This window comes from Mustelus asterias, chromosome 23 (genome assembly GCF_964213995.1).
Source record: "Mustelus asterias chromosome 23, sMusAst1.hap1.1, whole genome shotgun sequence".
Taxonomy (NCBI): Eukaryota; Metazoa; Chordata; class Chondrichthyes; order Carcharhiniformes; family Triakidae; genus Mustelus; species Mustelus asterias.
In genome coordinates, this window is record NC_135823.1 from 37,341,968 (window position 1) to 37,368,364 (window position 26,397).

At 52.4% G+C, this 26,397-nt stretch overlaps 1 protein-coding gene across 1 annotated transcript; it reads right to left on the minus strand.

Moving 5' to 3' along the window:
* Window positions 1-25,210, minus strand: LOC144510423 (uncharacterized). The gene is made up of 4 exons (XM_078239871.1): window positions 24,910-25,210; window positions 6,550-6,930; window positions 304-807; window positions 1-5 (listed from the first exon to the last, which is right to left on the minus strand). Exons 1-4 carry the CDS (start codon window positions 25,208-25,210, stop codon window positions 1-3), a joined length of 1,191 nt encoding a protein of 396 aa, XP_078095997.1.
* Between the last annotated feature and the right edge of the window lie 1,187 nt (window positions 25,211-26,397).

Here is a 26,397-nt window from a genome sequence, read left to right on the forward strand (position 1 = left end):
TCAAGCTGGAGGGGGAGGTCGGGCCGGAGGAAGAGGGGGAGGTCAGGCCGGAAAGGGAGGTCGGGCCGGAGGGGGAGGGGGAGGTCAGGTTGGAGGGGGATGGGGAGGGGATGGGGGAGGTCGGGGCCAGAGGGGGAGGGGGTGGTCAGGCCAGAGGGGGAGGGGGAGGTCAGGTTGGAGGGGGATGGGGAGGGGATGGGGGAGGTCGGGCCGGAGGGGGAGGGGGGAGGGGGTGGTCAGGCCAGAGGGGGAGAGGGAGGTCAGGTTGGAGGGGGAGGGGGAGGGGATGGGGGGAGGTCAGGCCAGAGGGGGAGGGGGAGGTCAGGTTGGAGGGGGAGGGGAGGATGGAGGTACGGTAAGTTTGGAGGCTGGGGTTGGAATCTGAAGGAGCAACTTTAAGCATTTCTGGTCCTAATGAAGATTTTGATCTTTCTGGGGAAGTTTGTGTTCTCAGAGATTTGGAGTCGAATGTGGTTCTGAAATCTGAGTGGGAATCCTCTGTTACTGGGACTTCTCCTGGCTGCAACTGAACCCGAGTCCTCCTTTGATCTGAAGGATGGGCTGGGAGCTTAGGATGTCCGGGAGACCAGGAAGATTGATGGGTCCAGGGAGGCCCCTGTCTCTTCCACACTGCTGACATGCTGGGATAGTCCGGTTTTCCAGTTGATGTAGAGAACATGACAGCTTCTTCTTTGCTGGGGTAAACTCGCTCACCCTCCCCCCTCATGGAGGAAGCTACTGGAATCAGAGTTCGCAGTTCCTTAGCTCTTGTGTCAATTTCTCGACGGTTAGCATCTGGTACAAGCACTAGGAATGAGAACAAAACATGATTGGAATTTCATTAGCAGAGCCTGGCACTCAGATGCATGGCTGGAATTGTAATCGCACTCAAACTGCATCACTCCCTCATCAGTCACACCATCTTTAATGTTCAGTTAACAAATCCAATTGCAGCAACACACACAGTGATAAACACAGAGTCCAAAACAGAAAAACACACAGCTTGCATTCATATAGCACCTTGTACATCCCAAAGTGTTTCAGAGGAGTGTTATCAAATAAAATGTACACCTAAAGCCACATCAGGAGATGATAAGGCAGATGACAATAAGCTTTGCTTAAGAGGTAGGTTCTAAGGAGTGTCTTAAAAGGAGAAAGGGGAAGCAAGGTGGAGAGGCTTATAGATGGAATTCTACAATTTAGGGTGTCTGAAGGAACAGCTGTTGGCAGTGGTGTGAATAAATGTCGGGAATGTGCAAGAGGCCAGAACTGGAGGAGCAGATAACTCGGGCGTGGAGTTGTAGAGCTGGAGTAAGGTACAGAAATAGAGAAGGTTCTGTGAATAAAACATTAGAGTACTGTGTACTGTTCTAGTCACCGTATATTGAGAATTTCTTCTCTCAAAGAGTGGTGAATCTTTGGAATTCTTTACCCCAGGGAGCCGTGGAAGCCGAGTCCTTGAACATTCCCAAGGTAGACATTGATAGGTTTTTAATTAATTGGAGAATTAAGGGTTAGAGATAAAGCAGAAAAGTGGTCTTAGTGAGTGTTAGATAAGCCATGATCTTATTAAATGGTGCAGCAGCCTCGTAGGGCTGAATGGCCTACTCCTGTTCCTATTTCTTGTCTTATGGTATTACAGGGAAGATGTGATTACACTCGAGGGTTGAGAGAAAATTTATAAGGGTGTTGCCAGAAATGTAGAATGTTTGTCTTTGATTATGAGGAAAGACTGTATGGACTGGGTTTGTTTTCTTTGTAACAGAGGAGGTTGAGGGAAGATTACATTGAGGGCTATAAAATGAGTGGCTTAGATAGAGTGGATGGCAATGGCTGATTCCCCTTAGCAAAAAGGTCAATAACCAGGTGGCACAGATTTAATAAAGCAATTGGCAGAAGGGATTAGAGGAGAACTGAGGAGATTTTGTTTTGAACCAGAGGGTTGAGGAGATCGAGGTATATGGCACATAAATAGGCCATTCGGCCCATCATGTCTGCAGCAGTCAAAGACAAACCACCCAACTATTTTAATCCCATTTTCCATTGCATTGAATGCCTCGGCATTACAAATTCACACCTAAATACTTCTTAAATGTTATGAGAATCTCTGCTTCCACCACTCTTTCAGGCTGTGAGTTCCAGACTCCCACCACCCTTTGGGTGAAAAGGTTTTTCCTCATATCCTCTCTAAACCCCTTACCTTAAATCTATGCCCCCTAGTTACTGATCTCTCCATCAAGGGGAAAAGTTTTTTTTCCTGTCTATCTATGTCCCTCATAATTTTATACATCTCAATCATGTCCCCCTCAGTCTTCTCTGCTCCAAGTCTATCCACACTCTCTCCAGCTCAGACAGCATCCTGGCAAATCTCATCTTCACCATTTCCAGTGCTAGCACATCCTTCCTATAATGTAGATTACAGAACTGCACACAATACTCTAGCTGTGACTAACCAACATTTTATACAGTTTCAACACAACTTCCCTGCTCTTAATTCCTGCCTCGGCTAATAAAAGCAAGTATTCCATATTCTTAACCACTTTACCGACCAGAGCTACTACCTTAAGGGACCGGTTTACATGCACATCAAGGTCCCTCTGATCCTCAATGCATCCCAGGGTCCTGCCATTCATCATGTATTTCCTTGTCAGATTTGCCTTCTCCAAGTGAATCACCTCACACTTATCCAGGTTCATTTCCATTTGCCGCTGATCAGCCTATTTCCACCTGTAACCGAAGGCTAATCTCCTCACTGTTTATCATCCCACCAATCTTCATATCATCCACGAACCTACTGATCAATCCTCCTATATTCAAGTCCAAATCATTTATATAAACAGCAAGGGCTGCAACGCTGATCCCTGCGGGACCCACTGGACACAGTCCTCAGTTAGAAAAACACCCCTCGACCATCACCCTCTGCTTCCTGCCACTCAACCAATTCTGGCTCCAATTTGTCAAATTTCCTTGGATCCCATGGGCTCCTAGCTCCGCTGTCAATCCCCCATGTGGGGCCTTATCGAAAGCCTTGCCGAGGTCCAAGAAAATTACTTCAAATGCATTGCCCTCATCTGCACACCTGGCCGCCACTTTGAGAAATTCAGTCAAGTTGGTCAGACATGATCTCCCCTTAACAAAACCATGCTGACTGTTCTTGATTAATCCCTGCCTCTCCAAATGCAGATTAATTCTGTTTCTCAGAATTGCTTCCAATAGCTTTCCCACCAAGAGGTCACAGGTATAGGTTGAGAGGCGGTAGATTTAACTGAGATTTGGAGGAACTACTTCTCGCAGAGGGTGGTGAATTTGTGGAACTTGCTGTCCCAGAGCACGGTGGAGTCTGAATCATTAAATGGTTTCAAGAAGGAGATAGATATATTTTAATAAAAAATGGGTTAAAGGGATATTGGGAACAGGTAGGGAGGTGGATCTGAGATCAGGAAGAGATCAGCCATGATCTGATTGAATGGCGGAGCAGGCTTGAAAGGCTGAATTTGCCGACTTCTGCTCCTAATTCCTATGTTCCATCACTGAGGTCAGACTGACTGGCCTGTAGTTTCCTGGTTTATCCCTTCCTCCGTTCTTGAATAATGGGACCACGTTTGCTCTCCTCCAGAACCTCTCCTATGGGCAGTGAGGGATTGATCTGGAATTCACTCCCTCAAAGGGTGACTGAGGCAGAAACCCTTGAATTTAAAAATGCTTCAACATGCATTTGAAATGCCATAAACTAGAAAGCAACTGATCAGGAGCTGGAGAGTGGGATTAGAGAGAGAGTGTGTGTGTGCATGGGACTGAGAGAGGGAGAGTGTGTGTATGTGCGATTGGGAGCAGGGCGGGGGGTGGGGGGGGGGGGGGGGGAGAAGCTGGATGGGAAGGGGAGGGGTGGGAAGAGAGTTGAGGGAAAGGCGGGGGTGGAGAGGGGGCGAGGCGGGGCTGGAGGGGGGGCGAGGCGGGGGTGGAGGGGGGGCGAGGCGGGGGTGGAGGGGGGGCGAGGCGGGGGTGGAGGGGGGGCGAGGCGGGGGTGGGGGAAAGGTAGGGGCAGGAGGGCAAGGCAAGGTGGGGTAGGGGGCAAGGTGGGGCAGGCAAGGTGGGGGTAGGGGAGCAAGGTGGGGGGCAAGGCGGGGGTGGGGGGCAAGGTTGGGGGGCAAGGCGGGGGTGGGGGGCAAGGTGGGGGCAAGGCGGGGGTGGGGGGCAAGGTGGGGGTAGGGGAGCAAGGTGGAGGGCGAGGCGGGGGTGGGGGGCAAGGTTGGGGGGCAAGGCAGGAGTGGGGGGTAAGGTGGGGGGCAAGGTGGGGGGCAAGGCGGGGGTGGGGGGCAAGGCGGGGGTGGGGGGCAAGGCGGGGGTGGGGGGGCAAGGTGGGGGTGGGGGGGCAAGGCGGGGGTGGGGGGGCAAGATGGGGGTAGGAGTGCACGGTGGGGGTAGGAGGGCAAGGTGGGGGGCAAGGCAGGGGTGGGGGGCAAGGCAGGGTGGGGGCAAGGTGCGGACGGAGGGTGGTGGGGGCAAGGTAGGGGCAGGGGGCAAGGGGGAGAGGGCGGTGGGGTGGGAGGCAAGGCAGGGGCCAAGGCAGGGGGGCAAGGTTGGGGCAGGGGCAAGGTTGGGGCAGGGGCAAGGTTGGGGCAGGGGCAAGGCAGGGCGGGGCGGGCAAGGCAGGGGGCAAGGCAGGGGTGGGGGGCAAGGCAGGGGCAGGGAGCAAGGTGAGGGGGCAAGGGGGCAATGCAGGGAGAGGGGCAAGGCGGGGGTGGGGAAGGGCGAGGGGGCAAGGCAGGGATGGGGGCAAAGTGGGGGTGAGGGGGCAAGGTGGGGGCAGGGGGGCAAGGCGGTGGTGAGGGGGCAAGGTGGGGGTGAGGGGGCAAGGCGGGGCAGGGGTGAGAGGGCAAGGCGGGGGTGAGGGGGCAAGGCGGGGGTGAGGGGGCAGGGACAGGGGGCAAGGTGGGGGTGGGGAAGGGCAAGGCGGGGACGGGGGGCAAGGCGGGGGTGGGGAAACCGAGGGAGAGGATAGGATGACGAGGGGGGTGGGGGGAGAAGCCGAGGGGGATGGGGGGGACGGGGGACGGGGGGGGGGGGGGGGGGGAGGGAGGGGTGAGGGGGCGGGGGGAGTGAGAGAGAGAGTGAGCACTTTAATCTCAGTCTTGGCTTTCTGACTCACTCTGACCAGCGCCCACTGATACATTTAACCATGGACACAGTCTGTGAGTGAATGAGCAACCCCAGACTCGGAGTGAGCCAAACACACACACACTGACCCTCTCACACACTGACCCTCTCACACACTGACCCTCTTACACTCTGACCCTCTCACACTCTGACCCTCTCACACTCTGACCCTCTCACACTCTGACCCTCTCACACTCTGACCCTCTCACACTCTGACCCTCTCACACACTGACCCTCTCACACACTGACCCTCTCACACACTGACCCTCTCACACTCTGACCCTCTCACACTCTGATCCTCTCACACACTGACCCTCTCACACTCTGACCCTCTCACACTCTGACCCTCTCACACTCTGACCCTCACACACTGACCCTCTCACACTCTGACCCTCTCACACACTGACCCTCTCACACTCTGACCCTCACACACTGACCCTCTCACACTCTGACCCTCTCACACACTGACCCTCTCACACTCTGACCCTCACACACTGACCCTCTCACACACTGACCCTCTCACACTCTGACCCTCTCACACACTGACCCTCTCACACTCTGACCCTCTCACACTCTGACCCTCTCACACTCTGACCCTCTCACACTCTGACCCTCTCACACTCTGACCCTCTCACACACTGACCCTCTCACACACTGACCCTCTCACACACTGACCCTCTCACACTCTGACCCTCTCACACACTGACCCTCTCACACTCTGACCCTCTCACACACTGACCCTCTCACACTCTGACCCTCTCACACTCTGACCCTCTCACACACTGACCCTCTCACACACTGACCCTCTCACACACTGACCCTCTCACACACTGACCCTCTCACACACTGACCCTCTCACACTCTGACCCTCTCACACTCTGACCCTCTCACACTCTGACCCTCTCACACTCTGACCCTCTCACACACTGACCCTCTCACACACTGACCCTCTCACACACTGACCCTCTCACACTCTGACCCTCTCACACTCTGACCCTCTCACACTCTGACCCTCTCACACTCTGACCCTCTCACACACTGACCCTCTCACACACTGACCCTCTCACACACTGACCCTCTCACACTCTGACCCTCTCACACTCTGACCCTCTCACACTCTGACCCTCTCACACACTGACCCTCTCACACACTGACCCTCTCACACTCTGCTCATTTCTTTATGAATTCCTCTATTTGTTAATGACATTGCTTTACCTCAGCTCAGGAAGTGTTTATTTTCTTAATTGCTTTTCCGAACTTTATCTTTCCAAAATGAGAGGAATGTAAACATGCCCCCCCCCCTCCCCCCCTCCCCCCCAGTGAAAGAGATGGACAAACTTTCTGTAAACATTTCCAAACACCTCATGTGGTTTACAAAGTATCACAACTCACCTGAGTACCGCAGAGTGAATCCTTGTTTCATGCCATAAGCTGATCGGAGGGTAACAACACCTGGCCCTTTCCCTCGAATCACTAACTTTCTCCCAATCTCAGGAATGCTCCAGAATGGTTGACAGAACCGCCTTTCTCTCTGTGTTGGCCCCAATTTGATGGCCAGATAAGCAGAGGTGCAGCTGGTGTCTGCCCGGGATACTGTCTGGTGGGAGATAACCTCCAACTCAACAGTCTGTGAAGAGGGTGCTTGCAGGATCCAGGAGCACTTGGTCCCATTGATAGAGTCAGTCACCTGAAGGTCATACTGCAGGATTCTACTGGTGGCACTGGGCAGCAAAACTCCTCCACAGTCCGACTGCACCGAAGCGAGTAAAAGTCCTGAAGGAGAAAGAGCCCGGTTAATGACTCATTGTTTCAGAAGTTTGAATTCTCTACCGATAAGATTGTAATCCTGTGTCAAAATCCCTTGATAACCTTATGTCTCCCTATCTCCGTGATCTCCTCCAGCCCTACAAGGTTCTGAGATCTCTGCGCTCCTCCAATTTTGGCCTCTGATGCCCGATTTTAACCATGTGCTGTCCACTGCCCCAAGCCCTGCAATTCCCTCCCGAAACATCCCCAAGTCTGTTTTTTTGTCCATTCAGACACTCCTTTGGCCAAGCTATTGGTCATCTATCCTGCAAACTCAATGTGAGTTTTGTTTGATAATGCTCCCACCATGTGCACTGGTATGTGTTATTATGTTAAAGACGCTATATTAATACAAGTTGTTGTTGTATCTTTGTTTAGTCCTTTCTCCTCCCCTCCTATAAATGAATCGGCTGTTGCCATGTTCCTCAGCCAGTCCTTTCCGACCTCAACTATAATCAGCCCTGAGCCTCGGCCGGGACTGAGGAGGGCCGTAAGGTTATGCAATAAGTCTAACCCTTCACACACAGAGAAGCTTTTACAATCTCAGGACAAACTAATGTCCTTTACAGACAATAAAGTACTTTTGAAGAGTAGTCATTGTCGTCGGGTGGGAAACATGGCAACCAGTTTTCACACAGCAAGATCCGAAAAAAACAGTATGATAATGACCAGATATTCAGCTCCAGTAATGTTGATCAAAATATTAGCCCAGGACTCGAGGTAGAATCCCCCTATTGTGTTTTGAAATAGTCCCATGCGACCTTTATTTCCCTGTTATATTAGCGCTCAGTCCTGTACTAAACACACACAGTCAGTCCTGTTGTACACACAGCGTCAGCACTGGGACTCAGTCCTGTTACACACAGAACACTGGGAGTCAGTCCTATTACACACACACACACACACAGTCAGCACCGGGACTCAGTCCTGTTACACACACACACACACAGTCAGCACCGGGACTCAGTCCTGTTACACACACACACACACAGTCAGCACCGGGACTCAGTCCTGTTACACACACACACACACACACACAGCGTCAGCACTGGGACTCAGTCCTGTTTTACACACACACACACACACACAGCACCGGGATTCAGTCCTGTTACACATACACACACACACAGCACCGGGATTCAGTCCTGTTACACACACACACACAGTCAGCACTGGGACTCAGTCCTGTTACACACACACACACACACACACAGCACCGGGATTCAGTCCTGTTACACATACACACACACACAGCACCGGGATTCAGTCCTGTTACACATACACACACACACAGCACTGGGACTCAGTCCTGTTACACACACACACAGCACCGGGATTCAGTCCTGTTACACATACACACACACACAGCACTGGGACTCAGTCCTGTTACACACACACACACACACACACACAGCACCGGGATTCAGTCCTGTTACACATACACACACACACAGCACTGGGACTCAGTCCTGTTACACACACACACACACACACAGCACCGGGGTTCAGTCCTGTTACACATACACACAGAGTCAGCACCGGGACTCAGTCCTGTTACACACACACACACACAGAGTCAGCACTGGGACTCAGTCCCGTTACACACACACACACACACACACACAGCACCGGGACTCAGTCCTGTTACACACACACACACACACACAGCACCGGGACTCAGTCCTGTTACACACACACACACACAGTCAGCACTGGGACTCAGTCCTGTTACACACACACACAGCACCGGGACTCAGTCCTGTTACACACACAGCACTGGGACTCAGTCCTGTTACACACACACACAGAGTCAGCACTGGGACTCAGTCCCGTTACACACACACACACACAGTCAGCACTGGGACTCAGTCCTGTTACACAGACACACACACACAGCACCGGGACTCAGTCCTGTTACACACACACACAGTGTCAGCACTGGGACTCAGTCCTGTTACACACACACACACACAGCACCGGGACTCAGTCCTGTTACACACACACACAGTCAGCACTGGGACTCAGTTCTGTTACACACACACACACAGTCAGCACTGGGACTCAGTCCCGTTACACACACACACACACACAGCACCGGGATTCAGTCCTGTTACACACACACACAGACAGCACCGGGAGTCAGTCCTGTTACACACACACACACACAGCACTGGGACTCAGTCCTGTTACACACACACACACACACAGTGTCAGCACTGGGACTCAGTCCTGTTACACACACACACACACAGCACCGGGATTCAGTCCTGTTACACACACACACAGACAGCACCGGGAGTCAGTCCTGTTACACACACACACACACAGCACTGGGACTCAGTCCTGTTACACACACACACACACACACAGTGTCAGCACTGGGACTCAGTCCTGTTACACACACACACAGCACCGGGATTCAGTCCTGTTACACACACACACACAGACAGCACCGGGAGTCAGTCCTGTTACACACACACACACACAGCACTGGGACTCAGTCCTGTTACACACACACACACACACACAGTGTCAGCACTGGGACTCAGTCCTGTTACACACACACACACACACAGCACCGGGATTCAGTCCTGTTACACACACACACACAGACAGCACCGGGAGTCAGTCCTGTTACACACACACACACACAGCACTGGGACTCAGTCCTGTTACACACACACACACACACACAGTGTCAGCACTGGGACTCAGTCCTGTTACACACACACACACACACAGCACCGGGATTCAGTCCTGTTACACACACACACACACAGCACCGGGACTCAGTCCTGTTACACACACACACACACACAGTCAGCACTGGGACTCAGTCCTGTTACACACACACACACACAGTCAGCACTGCGACTCAGTCCTGTTACACACACACACACAGTCAGCACTGGGACTCAGTCCTGTTACACACACACACACAGTCAGCACTGGGACTCAGTCCTGTTACACACACACACACACAGTCAGCACTGGGACTCAAACCTGTTACACACACACACACACAGACAGCACTGGGACTCAGTCCTGTTACACACACACACAGCACTGGGATTCAGTCCTGTTACACACACACACACAGCACTGGGATTCAGTCCTGTTACACACACACACACACACACACACAGCACTGGGACTCAGTCCTGTTACACACACAGTCAGCACCGGGATTCAGTCCTGTTACACACACAACACGGGGATTCAGTCCTGTTACACACACACACACACACACAGCACCGGGATTCAGTCCTGTTACACACACACACACACACACAACCGGGGTTCAGTCCTGTTACACACACACACACACACAACCGGGATTCAGTCCTGTTACACACACACACACACACACAGCACCGGGATTCAGTCCTGTTACACATACACACACACACAGCACCGGAATTCAGTCCTGTTACACACACACACACAGTCAGCACTGGGACTCAGTCCTGTTACACACACACACAGCACCGGGATTCAGTCCTGTTACACATACACACACACACAGCACTGGGACTCAGTCCTGTTACACACACACACACACACACAGCACCGGGGTTCAGTCCTGTTACACATACACACAGAGTCAGCACCGGGACTCAGTCCTGTTACACACACACACACACACACAGAGTTAGCACTGGGACTCAGTCCCGTTACACACACACACACACACACACACACACACACACAGCACCGGGACTCAGTCCTGTTACACACACACACACACAGCACCGGGATTCAGTCCTGTTATACACACACACACACACACACAGAGTCAGCACTGGGACTCAGTCCTGTTACACACAGACACACACACACAGCACCGGGACTCAGTCCTGTTACACACACACACACACACACAGAGTCAGCACTGGGACTCAGTCCTGTTTTACACACACACACACACAGAGTCAGCACTGGGACTCAGTCCTGTTTTACACACACACACACACAGAGTCAGCACTGGGACTCAGTCCTGTTACACACACACACACACACACACACACACAGAGTCAGCACTGGGACTCAGTCCTGTTACACACACACACACAGAGTCAGCACTGGGACTCAGTCCTGTTACACACACACACACACACACAGACACACACACACAGCACTGGAACTCAGTCCTGTTACACACACACACACACAGTCAGCACTGGGACTCAGTCCTGTTACACACACACACACACACACAGCACCGGGACTCAGTCCTGTTACACACACACACACACAGAGTCAGCACTGGGACTCAGTCCTGTTACACACACACAGAGCACCGGGATTCAGTCCTGTTACACACACACAGCACCGGGATTCAGTCCTGTTACACACACACACACACACAGCACCGGGATTCAGTCCTGTTACACACACACACACACACACAGCACCGGGATTCAGTTCTGTTACACACATACACACACACAGCACCGGGATTCAGTCCTGTTACACACACACACACAGTAACAGCACTGGGACTCAGTCCTGTTACACACACACACACACACAGCACCGGGATTCAGTCCTGTTACACACACACACAGTCAGCACCGGGATTCAGTCCTGTTACACACACACACACACACACAGCACCGGGATTCAGTCCTGTTACACACATACACACACACAGCACCGGGATTCAGTCCTGTTACACACACACACAGCACCGGGATTCAGTCCTGTTACACACACACACAGCACCGGGATTCAGTCCTGTTACACACACACACAGCACTGGGATTCAGTCCTGTTACACACACACACACACACACACAGAGTCAGCACCGGGATTCAGTCCTGTTACACACACACACACACAGCACCGGGATTCAGTCCTGTTACACACACACACACAGCACCGGGATTCAGTCCTGTTACACACACACACAGACAGCACTGGGACTCAATCCTGTTACACATACACACAGTGTCAGAACCGGGACTCAGTCCTGTTACACACACACACAGAGTCAGCACCGGGACTCAGTCCTGTTACACACACACACAGAGTCAGCACTGGGACTCAGTCCCGTTACACACACACACACACACAGCACTGGGACTCAGTCCTGTTACACACACACACAGCACCAGGATTCAGTCCTGTTACACACTCACACACAGCACTGGGACTCAGTCCTGTTACACACACACACACACAGCACCAGGATTCAGTCCTGTTACACACACACAGCACTGGGACTCAGTCCTGTTACACACACACACACACAGCACCAGGACTCAGTCCTGTTACACACACACACACACACACACAGCACCGGGATTCAGTCCTGTTACACACACACACAGACAGCACTGGGACTCAGTCCTGTTACACACACACACACACAGCACTGGGACTCAGTCCTGTTACACACACACACAGACAGCACTGGGACTCAGTCCTGTTACACACACACACACAAACACACAGTCAGCACTGGGACTCAGTCCTGTTACACACACACACAGACAGCACTGGGACTCAGTCCTGTTACACACACACACACACACACAGTCAGCACTGGGACTCAGTCCTGTTACACACACACACACAGAGTCAGCACTGGGACTCAGTCCTGTTACACACACACACACACACACAGACACACACACACAGCACTGGAACTCAGTCCTGTTACACACACACACACACAGTCAGCACTGGGACTCAGTCCTGTTACACACACACACACACACACAGCACCGGGACTCAGTCCTGTTACACACACACACACACAGAGTCAGCACTGGGACTCAGTCCTGTTACACACACACACACAGAGCACCGGGATTCAGTCCTGTTACACACACACAGCACCGGGATTCAGTCCTGTTACACACACACACACACACAGCACCGGGATTCAGTCCTGTTACACACACACACACACACACAGCACCGGGATTCAGTTCTGTTACACACATACACACACACAGCACCGGGATTCAGTCCTGTTACACACACACACACAGTAACAGCACTGGGACTCAGTCCTGTTACACACACACACACACACAGCACCGGGATTCAGTCCTGTTACACACACACACAGTCAGCACCGGGATTCAGTCCTGTTACACACACACACACACACACAGCACCGGGATTCAGTCCTGTTACACACATACACACACACAGCACCGGGATTCAGTCCTGTTACACACACACACAGCACCGGGATTCAGTCCTGTTACACACACACACAGCACCGGGATTCAGTCCTGTTACACACACACACAGCACTGGGATTCAGTCCTGTTACACACACACACACACACACACACAGAGTCAGCACCGGGATTCAGTCCTGTTACACACACACACACACAGCACCGGGATTCAGTCCTGTTACACACACACACACAGCACCGGGATTCAGTCCTGTTACACACACACACAGACAGCACTGGGACTCAATCCTGTTACACATACACACAGTGTCAGAACCGGGACTCAGTCCTGTTACACACACACACAGAGTCAGCACCGGGACTCAGTCCTGTTACACACACACACAGAGTCAGCACTGGGACTCAGTCCCGTTACACACACACACACACACAGCACTGGGACTCAGTCCTGTTACACACACACACAGCACCAGGATTCAGTCCTGTTACACACTCACACACAGCACTGGGACTCAGTCCTGTTACACACACACACACACAGCACCAGGATTCAGTCCTGTTACACACACACAGCACTGGGACTCAGTCCTGTTACACACACACACACACAGCACCAGGACTCAGTCCTGTTACACACACACACACACACACACAGCACCGGGATTCAGTCCTGTTACACACACACACAGACAGCACTGGGACTCAGTCCTGTTACACACACACACACACAGCACTGGGACTCAGTCCTGTTACACACACACACAGACAGCACTGGGACTCAGTCCTGTTACACACACACACACAAACACACAGTCAGCACTGGGACTCAGTCCTGTTACACACACACACAGACAGCACTGGGACTCAGTCCTGTTACACACACACACACACACACAGTCAGCACTGGGACTCAGTCCTGTTACACACACACACAGACAGCACTGGGACTCAGTCCCGTTACACACACACACACACACAGTCAGCACTGGGACTCAGTCCTGTTACACATACACACACACACACAGCACCGGGATTCAGTCCTGTTACACACACACACACACAGACAGCACCGGGATTCAGTCCTGTTACACACACACACACACACAGTCAGCACTGGGACTCAGTCCTGTTACACACACACACAGACAGCACTGGGACTCAGTCCCGTTACACACACACACACACACAGACAGCACTGGGACTCAGTCCCGTTACACACACACACAGAGTCAGCACTGGGACTCAGTCCCGTTACACACACACACACACACACACAGCACTGGGACTCAGTCCTGTTACACACACACACAGCACCAGGATTCAGTCCTGTTACACACTCACACACAGCACTGGGACTCAGTCCTGTTACACACACACACACACAGCACCAGGATTCAGTCCTGTTACACACACACACACAGCACTGGGACTCAGTCCTGTTACACACACACACACACAGCACCAGGATTCAGTCCTGTTACACACACACACACAGCACTGGGACTCAGTCCTGTTACACACACACACACACAGCACCAGGATTCAGTCCTGTTACACACACACACACAGCACTGGGACTCAGTCCTGTTACACACACACACACAGAGTCAGCACTGGGACTCAGTCCCGTTACACACACACACACACAGCACCGGGATTCAGTCCTGTTACACACACACACACACAGCACCAGGATTCAGTCCTGTTACACTCACACACACACACAGCACCGGGATTCAGTCCTGTTACACACACACATACACACAGTGTCAGCACCGGGACTCAGTCCTGTTACACACACACACAGAGTCAGCACTGGGACTCAGTCCCGTTACACACACACACACACAGCACCGGGATTCAGTCCTGTTACACACACACACACACACACACACAGCACCGGGATTCAGTCCTGTTACACATACACACACACACAGCACTGGGACTCAGTCCTGTTACACACACACACACACACACAGCACCGGGGTTCAGTCCTGTTACACATACACACAGAGTCAGCACCGGGACTCAGTCCTGTTACACACACACACACACAGAGTCAGCACTGGGACTCAGTCCCGTTACACACACACACACACACACACACAGCACCGGGACTCAGTCCTGTTACACACACACACACACACACAGCACCGGGACTCAGTCCTGTTACACACACACACACACAGTCAGCACTGGGACTCAGTCCTGTTACACACACACACAGCACCGGGACTCAGTCCTGTTACACACACAGCACTGGGACTCAGTCCTGTTACACACACACACAGAGTCAGCACTGGGACTCAGTCCCGTTACACACACACACACACAGTCAGCACTGGGACTCAGTCCTGTTACACAGACACACACACACAGCACCGGGACTCAGTCCTGTTACACACACACACAGTGTCAGCACTGGGACTCAGTCCTGTTACACACACACACACACAGCACCGGGACTCAGTCCTGTTACACACACACACAGTCAGCACTGGGACTCAGTTCTGTTACACACACACACACAGTCAGCACTGGGACTCAGTCCCGTTACACACACACACACACACAGCACCGGGATTCAGTCCTGTTACACACACACACAGACAGCACCGGGAGTCAGTCCTGTTACACACACACACACACAGCACTGGGACTCAGTCCTGTTACACACACACACACACACAGTGTCAGCACTGGGACTCAGTCCTGTTACACACACACACACACAGCACCGGGATTCAGTCCTGTTACACACACACACAGACAGCACCGGGAGTCAGTCCTGTTACACACACACACACACAGCACTGGGACTCAGTCCTGTTACACACACACACACACACACAGTGTCAGCACTGGGACTCAGTCCTGTTACACACACACACAGCACCGGGATTCAGTCCTGTTACACACACACACACAGACAGCACCGGGAGTCAGTCCTGTTACACACACACACACACAGCACTGGGACTCAGTCCTGTTACACACACACACACACACACAGTGTCAGCACTGGGACTCAGTCCTGTTACACACACACACACACACAGCACCGGGATTCAGTCCTGTTACACACACACACACAGACAGCACCGGGAGTCAGTCCTGTTACACACACACACACACAGCACTGGGACTCAGTCCTGTTACACACACACACACACACACAGTGTCAGCACTGGGACTCAGTCCTGTTACACACACACACACACACAGCACCGGGATTCAGTCCTGTTACACACACACACACACAGCACCGGGACTCAGTCCTGTTACACACACACACACACACAGTCAGCACTGGGACTCAGTCCTGTTACACACACACACACACAGTCAGCACTGCGACTCAGTCCTGTTACACACACACACACAGTCAGCACTGGGACTCAGTCCTGTTACACACACACACACAGTCAGCACTGGGACTCAGTCCTGTTACACACACACACACACAGTCAGCACTGGGACTCAAACCTGTTACACACACACACACACAGACAGCACTGGGACTCAGTCCTGTTACACACACACACAGCACTGGGATTCAGTCCTGTTACACACACACACACAGCACTGGGATTCAGTCCTGTTACACACACACACACACACACACACAGCACTGGGACTCAGTCCTGTTACACACACAGTCAGCACCGGGATTCAGTCCTGTTACACACACAACACGGGGATTCAGTCCTGTTACACACACACACACACACACAGCACCGGGATTCAGTCCTGTTACACACACACACACACACACAACCGGGGTTCAGTCCTGTTACACACACACACACACACAACCGGGATTCAGTCCTGTTACACACACACACACACACACAGCACCGGGATTCAGTCCTGTTACACATACACACACACACAGCACCGGAATTCAGTCCTGTTACACACACACACACAGTCAGCACTGGGACTCAGTCCTGTTACACACACACACAGCACCGGGATTCAGTCCTGTTACACATACACACACACACAGCACTGGGACTCAGTCCTGTTACACACACACACACACACACAGCACCGGGGTTCAGTCCTGTTACACATACACACAGAGTCAGCACCGGGACTCAGTCCTGTTACACACACACACACACACACAGAGTTAGCACTGGGACTCAGTCCCGTTACACACACACACACACACACACACACACACACACAGCACCGGGACTCAGTCCTGTTACACACACACACACACAGCACCGGGATTCAGTCCTGTTATACACACACACACACACACACAGAGTCAGCACTGGGACTCAGTCCTGTTACACACAGACACACACACACAGCACCGGGACTCAGTCCTGTTACACACACACACACACACACAGAGTCAGCACTGGGACTCAGTCCTGTTTTACACACACACACACACAGAGTCAGCACTGGGACTCAGTCCTGTTTTACACACACACACACACAGAGTCAGCACTGGGACTCAGTCCTGTTACACACACACACACACACACACACACAGAGTCAGCACTGGGACTCAGTCCTGTTACACACACACACACAGAGTCAGCACTGGGACTCAGTCCTGTTACACACACACACACACACACAGACACACACACACAGCACTGGAACTCAGTCCTGTTACACACACACACACACAGTCAGCACTGGGACTCAGTCCTGTTACACACACACACACACACACAGCACCGGGACTCAGTCCTGTTACACACACACACACACAGAGTCAGCACTGGGACTCAGTCCTGTTACACACACACACACAGAGCACCGGGATTCAGTCCTGTTACACACACACAGCACCGGGATTCAGTCCTGTTACACACACACACACACACAGCACCGGGATTCAGTCCTGTTACACACACACACACACACACAGCACCGGGATTCAGTTCTGTTACACACATACACACACACAGCACCGGGATTCAGTCCTGTTACACACACACACACAGTAACAGCACTGGGACTCAGTCCTGTTACACACACACACACACACAGCACCGGGATTCAGTCCTGTTACACACACACACAGTCAGCACCGGGATTCAGTCCTGTTACACACACACACACACACACAGCACCGGGATTCAGTCCTGTTACACACATACACACACACAGCACCGGGATTCAGTCCTGTTACACACACACACAGCACCGGGATTCAGTCCTGTTACACACACACACAGCACCGGGATTCAGTCCTGTTACACACACACACAGCACTGGGATTCAGTCCTGTTACACACACACACACACACACACAGAGTCAGCACCGGGATTCAGTCCTGTTACACACACACACACACAGCACCGGGATTCAGTCCTGTTACACACACACACACAGCACCGGGATTCAGTCCTGTTACACACACACACAGACAGCACTGGGACTCAATCCTGTTACACATACACACAGTGTCAGAACCGGGACTCAGTCCTGTTACACACACACACAGAGTCAGCACCGGGACTCAGTCCTGTTACACACACACACAGAGTCAGCACTGGGACTCAGTCCCGTTACACACACACACACACACAGCACTGGGACTCAGTCCTGTTACACACACACACAGCACCAGGATTCAGTCCTGTTACACACTCACACACAGCACTGGGACTCAGTCCTGTTACACACACACACACACAGCACCAGGATTCAGTCCTGTTACACACACACAGCACTGGGACTCAGTCCTGTTACACACACACACACACAGCACCAGGACTCAGTCCTGTTACACACACACACACACACACACAGCACCGGGATTCAGTCCTGTTACACACACACACAGACAGCACTGGGACTCAGTCCTGTTACACACACACACACACAGCACTGGGACTCAGTCCTGTTACACACACACACAGACAGCACTGGGACTCAGTCCTGTTACACACACACACACAAACACACAGTCAGCACTGGGACTCAGTCCTGTTACACACACACACAGACAGCACTGGGACTCAGTCCTGTTACACACACACACACACACACAGTCAGCACTGGGACTCAGTCCTGTTACACACACACACACAGAGTCAGCACTGGGACTCAGTCCTGTTACACACACACACACACACACAGACACACACACACAGCACTGGAACTCAGTCCTGTTACACACACACACACACAGTCAGCACTGGGACTCAGTCCTGTTACACACACACACACACACACAGCACCGGGACTCAGTCCTGTTACACACACACACACACAGAGTCAGCACTGGGACTCAGTCCTGTTACACACACACACACAGAGCACCGGGATTCAGTCCTGTTACACACACACAGCACCGGGATTCAGTCCTGTTACACACACACACACACACAGCACCGGGATTCAGTCCTGTTACACACACACACACACACACAGCACCGGGATTCAGTTCTGTTACACACATACACACACACAGCACCGGGATTCAGTCCTGTTACACACACACACACAGTAACAGCACTGGGACTCAGTCCTGTTACACACACACACACACACAGCACCGGGATTCAGTCCTGTTACACACACACACAGTCAGCACCGGGATTCAGTCCTGTTACACACACACACACACACACAGCACCGGGATTCAGTCCTGTTACACACATACACACACACAGCACCGGGATTCAGTCCTGTTACACACACACACAGCACCGGGATTCAGTCCTGTTACACACACACACAGCACCGGGATTCAGTCCTGTTACACACACACACAGCACTGGGATTCAGTCCTGTTACACACACACACACACACACACAGAGTCAGCACCGGGATTCAGTCCTGTTACACACACACACACACAGCACCGGGATTCAGTCCTGTTACACACACACACACAGCACCGGGATTCAGTCCTGTTACACACACACACAGACAGCACTGGGACTCAATCCTGTTACACATACACACAGTGTCAGAACCGGGACTCAGTCCTGTTACACACACACACAGAGTCAGCACCGGGACTCAGTCCTGTTACACACACACACAGAGTCAGCACTGGGACTCAGTCCCGTTACACACACACACACACACAGCACTGGGACTCAGTCCTGTTACACACACACACAGCACCAGGATTCAGTCCTGTTACACACTCACACACAGCACTGGGACTCAGTCCTGTTACACACACACACACACAGCACCAGGATTCAGTCCTGTTACACACACACAGCACTGGGACTCAGTCCTGTTACACACACACACACACAGCACCAGGACTCAGTCCTGTTACACACACACACACACACACACAGCACCGGGATTCAGTCCTGTTACACACACACACAGACAGCACTGGGACTCAGTCCTGTTACACACACACACACACAGCACTGGGACTCAGTCCTGTTACACACACACACAGACAGCACTGGGACTCAGTCCTGTTACACACACACACACAAACACACAGTCAGCACTGGGACTCAGTCCTGTTACACACACACACAGACAGCACTGGGACTCAGTCCTGTTACACACACACACACACACACAGTCAGCACTGGGACTCAGTCCTGTTACACACACACACAGACAGCACTGGGACTCAGTCCCGTTACACACACACACACACACACACACACACACACAGTCAGCACTGGGACTCAGTCCTGTTACACATACACACACACACACAGCACCGGGATTCAGTCCTGTTACACACACACACACACAGACAGCACCGGGATTCAGTCCTGTTACACACACACACACACACAGTCAGCACTGGGACTCAGTCCTGTTACACACACACACAGACAGCACTGGGACTCAGTCCCGTTACACACACACACACACAGACAGCACTGGGACTCAGTCCCGTTACACACACACACAGAGTCAGCACTGGGACTCAGTCCCGTTACACACACACACACACACACACAGCACTGGGACTCAGTCCTGTTACACACACACACAGCACCAGGATTCAGTCCTGTTACACACTCACACACAGCACTGGGACTCAGTCCTGTTACACACACACACACACAGCACCAGGATTCAGTCCTGTTACACACACACACACAGCACTGGGACTCAGTCCTGTTACACACACACACACACAGCACCAGGATTCAGTCCTGTTACACACACACACACAGCACTGGGACTCAGTCCTGTTACACACACACACACACAGCACCAGGATTCAGTCCTGTTACACACACACACACAGCACTGGGACTCAGTCCTGTTACACACACACACACAGAGTCAGCACTGGGACTCAGTCCCGTTACACACACACACACACAGCACCGGGATTCAGTCCTGTTACACACACACACACACAGCACCAGGATTCAGTCCTGTTACACACACACACACACACAGCACCGGGATTCAGTCCTGTTACACACACACATACACACAGTGTCAGCACCGGGACTCAGTCCTGTTACACACACACACAGAGTCAGCACTGGGACTCAGTCCCGTTACACACACACACACACAGCACCGGGATTCAGTCCTGTTACACATACACACACACACAGCACTGGGACTCAGTCCTGTTACACACACACACACAGACAGCACTGGGACTCAGTCCTGTTACACACACACACACAGTCAGCACTGGGACTCAGTCCTGTTACACACACACACAGACAGCACTGGGACTCAGTCCTGTTACTCACACACACACACACAGTCAGCACTGGGACTCAGTCCTGTTACACACACAGAAACACACACAGACCGCACTGGGACTCAGTCCTGTTACACACACACACACACAGTCAGCACTGGGACTCAGTCCTGTTACACACACACACAGACAGCACTGGGACTCAGTCCTGTTACACACACACACACACAAACACACAGTCAGCACTGGGACTCAGTCCTGTTACACACACACACACACACAGACAGCACTGGGACTCAGTCCTGTTACACACACACACAGACAGCACTGGGACTCAGTCCTGTTACACACACACACACACAAACACACAGTCAGCACTGGGACTCAGTCCTGTTACACACACACACACACACAGTCAGCACTGGGACTCAGTCCTGTTACACACACACACACAGACAGCACTGGGACTCAGTCCTGTTACACACACACACACACACACACACAGTCAGCACTGGGACTCAGTCCTGTTACACACACACACACACAGACAGCACTGGGACTCAGTCCTGTTACACACACACACAGACAGCACTGGGACTCAGTCCTGTTACACACACACACACAGTCAGCACTGGGACTCAGTCCTGTTACACACACACACAGACAGCACTGGGACTCAGTCCTGTTACGCACACACACACACAGTCAGCACTGGGACTCAGTCCTGTTACACATACACACAGCACCGGGATTCAGTCCTGTTACACACACACACACACACACACAGTCAGCACTGGGACTCAGTCCTGTTACACACACACACAGACAGCACTGGGACTCAGTCCCGTTACACACACACACACACACACACACAGTCAGCACTGGGACTCAGTCCTGTTACACACACACACACAGCACCGGGACTCAGTCCTGTTACACACACACACAGCACCGGGATTCAGTCCTGTTACACACACACACACACACACAGCACCGGGATTCAGTCCTGTTACACACACACACACACAGCACCAGGATTCAGTCCTGTTACACACACACACACACACAGCACCGGGATTCAGTCCTGTTACACACACACATACACACAGTGTCAGCACCGGGACTCAGTCCTGTTACACACACACACAGAGTCAGCACTGGGACTCAGTCCCGTTACACACACACACACACAGCACCGGGATTCAGTCCTGTTACACATACACACACACACAGCACTGGGACTCAGTCCTGTTACACACACACACACAGACAGCACTGGGACTCAGTCCTGTTACACACACACACACAGTCAGCACTGGGACTCAGTCCTGTTACACACACACACAGACAGCACTGGGACTCAGTCCTGTTACTCACACACACACACACAGTCAGCACTGGGACTCAGTCCTGTTACACACACAGAAACACACACAGACCGCACTGGGACTCAGTCCTGTTACACACACACACACACAGTCAGCACTGGGACTCAGTCCTGTTACACACACACACAGACAGCACTGGGACTCAGTCCTGTTACACACACACACACACAAACACACAGTCAGCACTGGGACTCAGTCCTGTTACACACACACACACACACAGACAGCACTGGGACTCAGTCCTGTTACACACACACACAGACAGCACTGGGACTCAGTCCTGTTACACACACACACACACAAACACACAGTCAGCACTGGGACTCAGTCCTGTTACACACACACACACACACAGTCAGCACTGGGACTCAGTCCTGTTACACACACACACACAGACAGCACTGGGACTCAGTCCTGTTACACACACACACACACACACACACAGTCAGCACTGGGACTCAGTCCTGTTACACACACACACACACAGACAGCACTGGGACTCAGTCCTGTTACACACACACACAGACAGCACTGGGACTCAGTCCTGTTACACACACACACACAGTCAGCACTGGGACTCAGTCCTGTTACACACACACACAGACAGCACTGGGACTCAGTCCTGTTACGCACACACACACACAGTCAGCACTGGGACTCAGTCCTGTTACACATACACACAGCACCGGGATTCAGTCCTGTTACACACACACACACACACACAGTCAGCACTGGGACTCAGTCCTGTTACACACACACACAGACAGCACTGGGACTCAGTCCCGTTACACACACACACACACACACAGTCAGCACTGGGACTCAGTCCTGTTACACATACACACACACACACAGCACCGGGATTCAGTCCTGTTACACACACACACACACACAGTCAGCACTGGGACTCAGTCTGTTACACACACACACAGACAGCACTGGGACTCAGTCCTGTTACACACACACACACAGTCAGCACTGGGACTCAGTCCTGTTACACATACACACACACAGCACCGGGATTCAGTCCTGTTACACACACACACACACACACAGACAGCACCGGGATTCAGTCCTGTTACACACACACACACACACACACACAGTCAGCACTGGGACTCAGTCCTGTTACACACACACACACAGCACCGGGACTCAGTCCTGTTACACACACACACAGCACCGGGATTCAGTCCTGTTACACACACACACACACAGAGTCAGAACTGGGATTCAGTCCTGTTACACACACATACACAGTCAGCACTGGGATTCAGTCCTGTTACACACACACACACAGAGTTAGAACTGGGATTCAGTCCTGTTACACACACATACACAGTCAGCACTGGGACTCAACCCTGTTTCACACACACACACAGCCCCGGGAGTCAGTCCTGTTACACACACACAGTCAGCACTGGGACTCAGTCCTCTTACTTACACACACACACACACACACACAGAGCTCAGTCAGAGCTGGAACACAGATCTGTTCCAGAGTCAGGCTCGATAGCAGAGGTCCAGTTACTGCTGGGACTCTGCTATTACACATCTGGAAGAGCAACGTTTCGACGAGCAAATGTTTCTAGAGTAAAAGGCACTGTCCCGATCCACAGACATGCAAATCCATCATCGACAATAATTTACTGCAACAACTGTACAGAACGTGAAGCAATGTTGAGGCAGAATAAAGAGTTGTCCCTGTGATCTCTCCGCTGCTAAAACATTCTGTTACTGGGTGAATGTTGAGCTTTACCTGCTCTGCTCAGAAGCAGCAGCCAGCTGCTCCGGGCTAACATCATCCGGCCTTGGAGCTGCCCGGCGGTGGGAGAAGCCGAGGTGCCGGGAGAGGGGAGCAAGCGGCGGGCGGGCGGGTCGGGAGCTGCATTTATCGGAGTGAGAAGCAGCAGCGGCTCAAGGATCGCTCGGCGCTGGCGGTGACTGAGAGCTGGGAGGCAGCCGGAGAGGATTTCCGCCGTGTGTCTGCCTGGGGAGGGGGAGCCAGCACACAGCCTGACAGTGGCAATATGCAGCTGGGAGACGGCTGTTCGGCCCATCGTGTCCGTGCTAGCTCCGAGAGAGCTGTCCCACTACAGACAGATAAAACAACCGGGTATTTCTGGATAACTTGGCGCCTTTTCGCGGTAAAGCACATTGGTGAATTTGGGGGTCTGGTGAATTATATTTGAAAATAATACTCGCTCGTGCCACAACGCGGTCAAAACAAAAAGTGCGGAAATAATATAAACTTCCCCCTCCCTGAGTGCGGCCGCCAATGTCTCAGGATCTGGGGATCAGCGTCTTACTGCCCCTGGCTGGGGCAGAGACACTCTCTGCCCGCAAGGTGATCACTGACTGCAAACATACACGTTTCTATTTCCCTCTAACTCGTTTTGTTGGGTCCATGGTCCTCTTAGGTCCATGGTGCTCAGAGTCGTAGAGCAATACAGCACGGAAACCGGCCCTTCGGCCCAACTTGTCCATGGTGCCCTCCCAACTAGCCCCAATTACCCACGTTTGGCCCAATGAGGAATAGGAAATGACGTTCTCACGTGAGAACACCATCCACCAGGTACACTGTACATACACTTGCGACTTGGCCAATGTTGTCCTACCTGATAACATCGTGGGCCGAAGGGCCTGTTCTGTGCTGTACTGTTCTATGTTCTATGATACGCTGCAGGAAAGGATGTCCCGAGGCATGGTACATTGGGGAGACCATGCAGACGCTACGACAACGGATGAATGAACACCGCTCGACAATCACCAGGCAGGAGTGTTCCCTTCCTGTCAGGGAACACTTCAGCAGTCACAGACATTCGGCCTCTGATCTTCGGGTAAGCGTTCTCCAAGGCGGCCTTCACAACACACGACAGCGCAGAATCGCCAAGCAAAAACTGATAGCCAAGTTCCGCACATGAGGACGGCCTCAACCGGGATCTTGGGTTCATGTCACACTATCTGTAACCCCCACGACTTGCCTGGGCTTGTAAAATCTCACTAACTGTCCTGGCTGGAGATAATACACATCTCTTTAACCTGTGCTTGGCCCTCTCTCCACTCACATTGTCTGTACCTGTAAAGACTCGCATTCCAACCATTATCTTGTAAATTGAGTCTGTCACTCACCTGAAGAAAGAGCAATGCTCCAAAAGCTTGTGCTACCAAATAAACTTGTTGGACTTTAACCTGTTGTGAAACTTCTTACTGTAATAGGGAAAAACACAAAATGTCTGCCCCGAGT

Coding starts and splice junctions, on each gene's coding strand:
- LOC144510423 (XM_078239871.1), bottom strand. CDS start 25,210: ATGGGCCGAACAGCCGTCTCCCAGCTGCATATTGCCACTGTCAGGCTG. Junction 6,931..24,909: donor GCTGCTTCTGAGCAGAGCAG/GTAAAGCTCAAC, acceptor TTTCTCCTTCAG/GACTTTTACTCGCTTCGGTG. Junction 808..6,549: donor ATTCACTCTGCGGTACTCAG/GTGAGTTGTGAT, acceptor TCTCATTCCTAG/TGCTTGTACCAGATGCTAAC.